This window comes from Mytilus edulis, chromosome 9 (genome assembly GCF_963676685.1).
Source record: "Mytilus edulis chromosome 9, xbMytEdul2.2, whole genome shotgun sequence".
Lineage (NCBI taxonomy): Eukaryota > Metazoa > Mollusca > Bivalvia > Mytilida > Mytilidae > Mytilus > Mytilus edulis.
In genome coordinates, this window is record NC_092352.1 from 71,406,046 (window position 1) to 71,417,620 (window position 11,575).

At 32.2% G+C, this 11,575-nt stretch overlaps 1 protein-coding gene across 1 annotated transcript; it reads left to right on the forward strand.

Moving 5' to 3' along the window:
• Nucleotides 1-371: 371 nt before the first annotated feature.
• LOC139490421 (neurogenic differentiation factor 6-A-like) lies at nt 372-1,934 on the forward strand. Its single transcript, XM_071277219.1, has one exon. The coding sequence runs from the start codon at nt 412-414 to the stop codon at nt 1,381-1,383; it is 972 nt and encodes a 323-aa protein (XP_071133320.1). The 5' UTR covers nt 372-411; the 3' UTR covers nt 1,384-1,934.
• The last annotated feature ends 9,641 nt before the right edge of the window (nt 1,935-11,575 follow it).

Here is an 11,575-nt window from a genome sequence, read left to right on the forward strand (position 1 = left end):
ATCTCGGCGTCTGTTTATTTAAGATTTCTCAACCCTACTCGTGCCGTTATTTATTTAGGTGAAAAACTCTTTGAAGATTTTAACGACACGAGAAAGTGTTTTTTCACCTTATTTCAGTTAATCAGTATTGGGCTGTTTTTACAAGTAATTTCCATGTTTGGATAATTGAGAACTCCGGCACGTGACCTACGGCACGATCGTTAGTTTTGATTGGATGATCTCATAATCTCTACGCCCCACGAGTCAAGTGTCATTGATCAACTCATTTGCATGAGAATACCTGTCGTGCGACCGTTTGATCAAATTTTTATATAAAAGACCTGCTCGGTCAAACAGAAGTCACATTCTTCATCTATCGATCATAGCGACAGTATTAAGTTACTTTTATTTTATTTAAACTTTAAATCAAACATGAAGTCGGAGTTTGATTCCAGCTATTCGCTGTCTCCAGCAACAAGTAGCGTCAGCAGTCCTTGTACTGCTTATCCATATTCGTCACAGTCGTCAATTTCCAGAGCTGATAGTTTATCGGAATACGATTTTGAAAATGACGACGTATTCAGCGCAGCATCAACTGTAGAAAAGATAAACTTTAATAATGTTTCTCCAGACACTAAAACAAAAGGACTACCTAAACCTGATTTATCAGCAGCTGAAAATCCCCCAAAGAGGAAACGATACAACAAGTCTCGTCGACGAGATAGGAGCCCAGCTCTTGTAGAGAAGATCAAGAAAACCCGCAGATCAAAAGCTAATGACAGAGAACGTAGCCGTATGCACGGACTTAACGATGCTTTGGAGACTCTTCGAGAAATATTACCTGTCACGTCTGGGGAAAACAAACTTACAAAGATAGAAACACTCCGAATGGCACACAACTACATATGGATGTTATCACAGACTTTGGAAATGGTTGAAAAAACTCCACAAACTTCTGTTGCCGTGTCTGAAATCGAGCAAGTGACTTCAAGAGACAATATCACAAATAGTGCTATAACACAGGAATCTTCTTTTCTGTGTAAAGCGGAACAATTCACATGTCAGACCCCGTCACCAGTGCCAAGTGTACAAGACAGTTATTTCCAGGGTCAGCAGCATGATATTTATGCAGTAACAACTACCTCACGTGTTACCTTAAATGGAGATATACCTGTAACATACTCAGAAACATTTTCACCTATTTCTTCATCGTCGCCAGTGTTTGCCTCGCATCAAAATTTACCAAATGGACATATTGTGAAAAACATGGCGCATCCGTCTCTCGGATTTACTAATTATGGACAATCATGTAATTGGAATTCTATGTATCAAAGACCGCAGCCTGGAAGTCCAACAGAATACTCAGACACTTCTGACGGATTCGCCTATGAAATGTTCCCGTGAATTTGACTGTGAAATGAACGTTTTACAAACTGTGCTTTGTTGTGTTTTGACGAGATTTCGTATCTTGGAACTTGTGATATATTTGTGCTTCCTAATTATAAATTATTTCTATTTTGTATATAGGAAATTATTTTTGTAAACATTTATAAAATTGCTATGCAAATAACATTTCATTATTTTTGAATTATCTTTACATAATATTTTATCAAAATCATCTTTTTTTTTTCGTAGTAAGTTGTAATTTATTACATAATTATGATTGAGATCTATCAAATTTGTACATCATTACAAAAACCAGAAGTTCAAAAGATGTTTTATTTGCTTAAAGGTAAATGAATTTGATAACGAAGTTGTACTTTTTCACGGTTTAACAGATTTTATTACAAATCTTATTTTTACAAGTGTGAATTTATCATGTCGTTTTAAAGACAATACTACAATACTAGTACATTCCATTTTTGTCTATTTGTTATCGGGGAAATCCAACTATTTTGTAATTTAAAATTGTTAATATTAATGACATTTTCAATTTAATTGAAAATAAATAAATATATAATTTCATTCATGTCTCATTTGTTTGTCGTGACCATGTTAGAAAGATAATAAATACCCATTAATGAGTGATGAAATCGACATTATTACAACCATTTACACTGTTGTCAGTTTCACTGTTATCAATGTTGCGAGTATTTGAACCGTATTGTTTGAAGTACATTCAAATTTTCAGCTCGAAATAAAAGTTTTATTTTCACGAAAAATTCTAATTTTGAATGATATACATATTAAAAACTAATCTATTATAGGATTTTATTCCGAGCTTGAAATTTGTCTTGTACAATTTACCATATAGTTTATTGTCTATTAGAAAAAAATGCAATAGGACAAATCCTAATATAATCAAGGGATTCTGATATAATACACAATGTAAATGAAGAAGAATACATTGAGGGTATAGAGCTATAACAAAGTTTAACTTTATCTCTCTGTAAATATGGGGAAATTAACAACAAATTCCCTACACAAGATATAAAATAAAAAGATATGGTATCTGACATTAATTTTGCATGCCAATGAGACAGCTATCCAACACATAAATGCACCTTCAAACAACTAAAAAAGAAAAGGTATACAATTTTAACACACGCAACCAGTAGAGTTAACCAGAGTCTGAATATTAACAAACTGAAGGGGAGAACAGATAAAAAGAAACACTTCATGTTAAAAATTACAAAGAAATCGTTATTGTTAAAAAGATAGATTTTTACCGAAACAGAACATGATGCGTTTCTTTGCTTCTTTTTGTTCTAATTCATTAACCAAATTAAGCAAAAACACTTCATGCAAAATTTACAAGGCACACTTATTTAAAAGATAGTTATATAAACCGACTGGATCCTTGTCTGTGTTTTTTCTTCTCCGTTTGTTAGGTTATATATTCAAATACCCTCTGAAGACTGGTATCGGAAGCGGATATGTGTATCTTTGTCAGGATGTTGTCCATGTAGAAAAAATAAAGGTATACAAGGCTTATATTTCCTGACAAACAGCACACGTTTAGGCCGTTAGTTTTCTTGTTTGAGTTGTTTTACATTGTCATTTTGGGGCCTTTTATAGCTGACTATGAAGTATGGGATTTGCTCATTGTTATAGGCCCCATATGGTGATCTTTAGCAGTCAATTTCTGTGTCATTTGGTCTTTTGTGGAGCGTTGTCTCATTGGAAAGCATAGCACATTTTTTTTTATTTGTATCAACTTTTCGACATGTCATCCGACAGGCTATGTCAGGTGATATGAAGAATTAGGCCTAAGCATGAAATCCTCAAATGAATCTATGTTCCCGACTACTTTTTTGAAAAAAAGGTTTTGAATAGCATGCACTGTAACAGCAAATGTTGACCTGTTGATTCATTCAAAAGGTAATCAACGTACAGCGGCAAAAAAAGTCTTGCAAACATAAGTATATTCAATACATGAACAATTAATCATATCGTCCAAAAATTAGGTTTTGTTATATCATTGCATATTGTTCGACCTAAATGAAGGATGTAAAATCTTCTCCGTGAAGCTTGAAACAGAGCTTAAATACATAACGATGTGTATCCATTTTCTTATTTCTTGCATTGTACGTTAATCCCTGGAGCTATTTGCATGTTGACAAGTTATGCACATATATAATCAATGTTTGTCTAATATAAAGAAAAGTCTAAAATAAGATATTTATCCTCTGAACACCGAATTAAAGAATGTATGTTACTGTATGTCTGTACTAAGCAATTGTTTTGTTTTCGTTAGATGTCTCTGAGCTTTTGATTTTGCCTGTTTCCTTGGTGCCTTTCGGAAGGAACGTCTTGAATTTCCCTTGGAGTTTGATATTTTTCAGTCTTGTTTTAAATTTTGTTTGTAATAAATTTTAATTTATGCCGGTATAAATGGGATGATTGCGTTGCATCTATGACTGTCAATTTCTAAACAAAACGAAGATAGTATTTTTTTTCTTTCACCATGAAATGAAAAGAAAGATAAAAAGACAGAAAATGAAGAAATTGTCGATCAGCTGCAAAATGTACGACTCTTATAGAAATAATGCGACCGCACAGAGATCGCCATAGTCGAACCAGTATAGTATCAAAATTTTAATTGGCAATTAAAGAGGAAAATATTTAAAATTTAAAAATAAAAATAGTAATCTTCTACCGCAAACGAAATTAATGAACTTTCACACAAAAACATCAATAAAATCATAGAGATGAAAATCGTGTATAATCATTTCTTTGATTATTAATGATTTTATTTAATTTTATTGCTTTTCTTCCCTTTTGGTCAGTCAATTATGAACTATTATTGGAGGGGAAACAATCATAAATACACCACACAGCACGTGCTCTGTAGGACATATTCTGAAGTCGCGAGGTTGAAAAATCAAAAGACGCCGCGCGCGTGGCCCTCAAGTATGACCACGTAAACTTTTGTTGTCTTGTCTTGACCGTATCGAACCTTAAGCCTGGATTTGACAGCGAGATAATTTTAAGATTTCATTAAATGAAATCTTTGAAACGTTTATTGGGTTTGTAGAAATGTTCGAACGCCAGAGGCGGGTCTGTAAAATTTTTAACAAATGAATTTTGATCGCACCTTGATTTATTCAGTTTTAAAACGGTCAAGATAAAATAGGTATCGCATAAAATTAAAGTCATAATCAAGGAAACAATGTTAGATTTTCACGGAATATTTTTTTTGTTAAAATCATGTATTCAAAGGCAGACTTGGTTTTGTATTGTCCAAAATAGCTTAGTTACGGATGAACGAAAATAAAGTGAAAATTAAATTAACAATAAAATGCTAAAATTACGGGTTTGGGTCATTAATAGCCACAAATGAGCGCACATTATGCTGGTTTTACCTGAAATTTAATCCTTTGTATTTTTTTTAATTTGCATTTATGGTCTAAGGTAAACCATGAAACTAATTTTCCCTAATATACAGCTTTTTAAAAACGTAGTAATGCTCGATTATTTCCCTATTTTATTTTTCTATTAAAACGCAGATGCAAACGCCTCACTATTGGTAAGGCGGTTTGTCCTTCAAATGTCAATAAATGATGAGGTAATTGATGTATAGATACAAACTTGAAAAGAAACAGTAGCCGATTGAAGAAAAAAAAGAACAAGGAGTGTGAAAAAAAAAGATTTTGCATCTCATTTTCGATCATTTTAGTGACATTTTATCAAAATAATTAAGTGCGTCGTGTGTCCGTTCTGTCACGTGTATTTGTTAAAGCGCATGCGAAAGAAACACGAATATACGAGATATACATTATTCAAGCATACATGTATGTGAAAAGGAAATAAGAAATATGCATGTGTGTGTATGTGTGTTTGTATGGGTTTATATCTTTTTATTAATGCACAACCCTGTGTATATATTTTCACTTTCCCACATAATAATTGTTTTCACAAAATATATAGCCAGATGCTCTGATTCTGACCAATGCTATAATATATATACTAAATATACATTTACATGTACACTGTGATGTTTATTGTTGTAATTATCAATTTTGTCAATCATGCAATTGCAACTAATGGTATGCCTTTTATTAGACCTGTAATTTTAGAAATAAATATATTCTATATTATTCTATTGTATGCATATAATTTTGTATTTAAATTATATCTTTTTAGAAATTGTTTTCTGTCTCTTCTGTTTTTGACTAAAAGCCGAACGTGACATATAATATCAATAGCGGATATACAAATAGAAAGAACATAAACTAAGTACACTTCGCTGCGAATGTGACAATTTAATTTGCACAAACAAACAAAGGTGTCTTAGATTTTTTCTTCCTCTCCTAAGACAAAATACTTTGTTTGACAAAGATACGCTGCGGACTAATTTTTTAACGTTTTCAAATGTTGATTTCGAACATTGCCGTTTCCTTTTCGTTCCATCGTCAAAATGGACTGCATGGTTCCAGTGATTTAAAGGCAAATGCCATGTTGTTATCGCGGTATCTTGCAAAAAGCCCTACAGGGATTTGTGTAAAATAAATAAAATATCAATGTTTATAATTCGAATGACAGGGAAAACTATTGATACACAAAGTTCGCTTTGAACTTAATATAAAAATATTTTCATTCATTCTTATTTCATTATAATTCTACCACAAATATAATTTATTAGATATGAAGCCTCCAAATTATTTCAACTTGATTAAATTTTGACGGAACATGATCTAAAGACAAATCGATTTCTAACCCCTGTTCTTTGATAATGGCCCCAGAGGTTATTTATCTATGGTCAGATGTCCATTTCTAAAATGAAGAAGGTGTTGAATAGCCACCCTTTATAACTACCCATTGTTAAAGGGAAAGAGTTATACAGATACTAGATCAATAACAGTGACTATGTCTGTGTCCTTAATCTGACGGATATTTCTCTGAGACGCGTGGACGCGCGTGCCATCAATTTTCGATACGTATTTATTCATGAATATAATATAGATTGTATATTAAAATATTTTGATCAATAATTAATTCAATATGTACATTCCTTTAAATTTGAGATTATATTGTTATATTTGAATTTAAGAAATTAAATATCATGGCTCGTATATAAACTTCTAAATCCCAATCTAAATAAAATATTATGTAATTTTAAAATATCGCATAGGAAATTTTCATAAGTGTGACTTTCACTAGAATGTTAGGATAAAAGTGATAAAGACACTGGATTGGTGTGCCAAAGTCCGGTTGCAAATATTACAGGCAGAGATAATTTTATTATACAACGTTGTAGTATAGACGGATACACTAAACCGTTTATTTTACCAGATAATATCTATAGTTCGAAGCAATCACAACGTAACATAATTGCAGTTCGAAGGAAGACATGCTGCCCTATCCGGAGACATTTTCTTATCGCAAGTCTTGCATCTATATGCCACGATCTTAGCAGAGACCTTCCGAGGCGAGCATGCTTTATGGGACCACCGAGGCGAGAACGCTCCAATTGAAACCACTAAGGCGGTTGTAAAATTTAAACTAGAGGCTCTAAAGAGCCTGTGTCGCTCACCTTGGTCTATGTGAATATTAAACAAAGCAAAAGATGGATTCATGACAAAATTGTGTTTTGGTGATGGTGATGTGTTTGTAGATCTTACTTTACTAAGCATTCTTGCTGCTTACAATTATCTCTATCTATAATAAACTTGGCCAAGTAGTTTCAGTGGAAAATGTTAGTGAAACATAAAATTGTTAAAAATTGATCATAAAGGGCAATAACTCCTTAGGGGGTCAATTGACCATATTGGTCATGTTGACTTATTTTTGTCTTACTTTGCTGTACATTACTGCTGTTTATAGTTTATCTCTATCTATAATAATATTCAAGATAATAACAAAAAACGGCAAAATTTCCTTAAAATTACCAATTCAGGGGCAGCAACTTAATAATCGGTTATCCGATTCATCTGAAAATTCCAGGGCAGATAGATCTTGACCTGATAAACAATTTCACCAAGTTTGGTTTAATTTGGCCCAGTAGTTTCAGAGGAGAAGATTTTTCTAAAAGATTACTAAGATTTACGAAAAATGGTTAAAAATTGACTATAAAGGGCAATAACTCCTAAAGGGGTCAACTGACCATTTTGGTCATGATGACTTATTTGTAAATTTTGCTGAACATTATTGCTATTACAGTTTATCTCTATCTATAATAAAATTCAAGATAATAACAAACTAGAGGCTCTCAAGAGCCTGTGTCGCTCGCCTTGGTCTTTGTGCATATTAAACAATGGACACAGATAAATTCATGACAAAATTGTGTTTTGGCGATGGTGATGTGTTTGTAGATCTTTACTTTACTGAACATTTTTGATGCTACAATTATCTCTATCTATAATGAACTTGGCCCAGTCATTACAGTGGAAATTTTTTCTAAAAATTGGCAAAAATTTATGAAAATTGTTTAAAATTGACTATAAAGGGCAATAACTCCTTAAAGGGTCAGTTGATAATTTTGGTCATGTTGAATTATTTGTCTCTCTCTCTTTGCAGATAAATAAATGTATCTTTCAGTAAGCTTTCCTGGAATTACTGGTATTTGATGATCTTTGGCAATATTTTATCAGAAAAAAGAGTCATACAGAAGAAGAAGAAAAAGAAAAAGAAGAAGATGCTTTATTTCCATAAATGGACTCACAAGGAGCATACTATAATATCATTGTAATATTATTCTTTTACAAATATAATAAACAATACAGTATACATAGTTACAAACACAAATAAGAAACAACAGTTTTCACATATTAGTATATATATATAACCTTTGTCTCAGGCACACGTCTAGAAAGTAACAAAAAAGAATACTGTGAGTAGGCTAAATATATCTAGCTGAACTGCAAGAGGCACCAAGGGACGACGCTATATGGTGGGTGCATATTAAAATGTCGGTGTATCGGGACATTAATGATATGGTAAGAAGTTGCACATAACTGGTATGTCAACCTCGTGCCTGGTGCAGAGGAGTCAATACTATTTAAAGTGACACAACTGCAAGAGGCACCAATAGTAGGGTGCTCAATCAACACATTTTATCGATTTGCCTTAACGGAATAACACACGGCTATATTTTATATCATTGGGAAGAGGAGATCAAACCTCATCGAAATACCGTTGTCGTCGGTGTCTGCCGTGGTCACTTTTTTTTAATTAGGGTCAAAGGTCAAAGCAAAAATTGGTCAACATTATTGTATAGTTCCATTACAATTGGTCCATACGATTCCGGGAAATAGTATGGACAAAATGTGTGGAATAATAATAAAAAAATAAAACTAAAAAAAAGAATCGTACTATAACAATATGTCACCCGACCCCCGTCAGGGTGACATAATAAAAACTATAAATAAAAAAAAAGAATCGTACAATAACAATATGTCACCCGACCTCCGTCAGGGTGACATAATTATGATCGAAGCTAGTATTACCTACTACGTTCTATGGTCTCCTGAAGTCTAAGCCCACCAACCACGTTAAGGTCAGAGACCATATGGCAGGGTTTTTTTTTAACATAACCCCTGTATTAGTGCTTTCGTGCCTTAGTATATAAGCGCTGTAGTTTATATTGGTGACCTTTAACAGCAGGATCTCTGGGAAATCGAGAATAATTTTTTCCATAACTAAATAGGTTTTTTCGCAAATATGCAAGATTACAGTCAAACCACTTTTGGTGTTTAACCCCCTCACCCGTTTGGGCTTTACGCCTTTTAAGGGAAATATCGGCAGCAGTTATAATAATGTCTGTCAGTTCTAGAGATGCGCTATCAATTGTATTTTGGGAATCGATGGGCTCTAGTTTAGGGAATTTGTCAAGTCGCTGCTGAATTTCTGCCGTAAAAAGGGCATCTTGAAAAAGAGCTAGTGAGTCATCTGACCATATGAAACCTGGTGACATTTTATGAGTTTTTACACTATCCCAATCAGTTTTTAAACAACATTTAGCAGACAATGACCATTCTAACAAACAATGGCAGTTTGATAGTGCTGGTAGAAAATTACATATCCTCATGTACAGAATTTGATTTAGGATACTCTCCGACACTTAAACTAAATCAACTGTACTAGCTCCATTAACCCGAATAATTCAGTCGTTATATTCCGCTGATCTACGAAGGCTACATTAACGTGTGGGGGAAAATCGAACACGGAAAGGGCTTGAATTATTCGAGTTATAGCTCCATTAGGTGTATAACATGTTAGCCCACCAAAGGTGTCACCAAGAACTCGACCATTTAGAATCCTTATTTGGTTACTAATCATACATGTACATAATATTTCATTATTTTGGATAAATAAAATTACAGTATTATCTTATCTTATTACAGTTTCACATGATAGACATATTTTTTTCTTTGATGTGATGCAGTGTCAACCGTTGCAAACTACTTATAATCAATTTCCCGTAATTTATCCTATTTTCGTCGACGTTCGGCCTTTATAGTGTCACGCGCCTACCAAACAGAAATAAGTGACAAATCATTATCAAATTCCGTTTTTTATTCTAATTTCTTGATATTTTATCTTATTTTAGAAATTAATCTTTGACAGTTATTAAAATATAAAGTAACATTTGATAAAAATAGTTGTTTTGTTTATAGCGCTGCTTAATCTTTTGATCATTAGTTAAATTCTTAAATCAGTCTATTATTGTCGCGTGCCGTTATAAAAACATATTTTTTTATAATTAATCTATCAATTTTTACACATTTCTAATTATGCGTTAATTAGGTTCATAAATTGCTATAAAACAATAATACAGTTATCTTCTGCGATAACATATGGCACTTTGAGAAAGAAAAAAGGATAGAAATGTAATCCAATTAAAAAATAAGAACTTATTTTCATATTTGACCTTTGAACTGAAAAAATGTGCAATATATTAACGCACGGGACAGTAATATCAACGAATATTTATAATAAGATAAGATAATACTGTAATTCTATTTTATTTTAGAAATTAATCTTTGACAGTTATTAAAATATAAAGCAACATTTGCTAAAAATAGTTGTTTTGTTTATAGCGCTGCTTAATCCTTTGATCATTAGTTAAATTCTTAAATCAGTCTATTATTGTCGCGTGCCGTTATAAAAACATATAATTAATCTATCAATTTTTACACATTTCTAATTATGCGTTGATTAGGTTCATAAATTGCTATAAAAACAACATAAGTTCTCTTCTGCGATAACATATGGCATTTTGAGAAACAAAAAAAGATAGAAATTTAATCCAATTAAACAATTAGAACTTAATTTTCATATTTGACCTTTGAACTGAAAAATTGTGCAATATATTAACGCACGGGACAGTAATATCAATGAATATTTTAAATTGATAAAAACTTAAATCATATTTTATGTAATCAAATTACCATTGTTATGACAAAAATAAAATTTCTGTAATATTCAGATTTTAAAAGTCTGAAAATTATCCATATCCAGTATCTGCATTAAACGAACATTAAATGTGCCATAAAGTGTTTAGGAAGTAAAGGTTTACTCTTATCTATGCTAAAAACCCACTTAACTGTTATAATTTTATTACTCCATATGATCAACACCTGATTTTTACATATTACACATAAATTAATTTTCAAATATTAAATCTCCGTCTGTCCCATCGATCTTATCGTCTATTTCACATTCCCTATTTAATAAGGAACCCCCTTTTCATAGGTGAACACAATCAGTTTCATTTTTCACACTTTACTGTGAAATCTACAACCCCTGTCAATCATATCAATTAATGTTTTTGTTGCTTTATTTCATTAGCAAAAGAGCAAGTTGAAATTTTTGTTCTTCTAGTATTTCATAACCAAAATGAAAATCTGAAACCTCCCCTACAAAAGAGCAAAGCATCGCGTGCATACTAATGACTTCCAATGTTACGACGGGTTTCTGTTCTTAGTGTCGAAATAGAGGATGGAACAATGAAAATGAAAAGAGGAAATTGAAACAAAATTCTTTAATGGAAAATTTGTGTATAATGGAATAGTAAAATTAATCCGACATTTGATACATTGGTGTCAACGAGGGCAAGAAATCTGAAATGTATCGCGAGATCTTTGAAATTTATCCTAGCGTCAATTTCATACCATATTAGATTAATAATATGTCTTTTACTTAGTCTGGAATT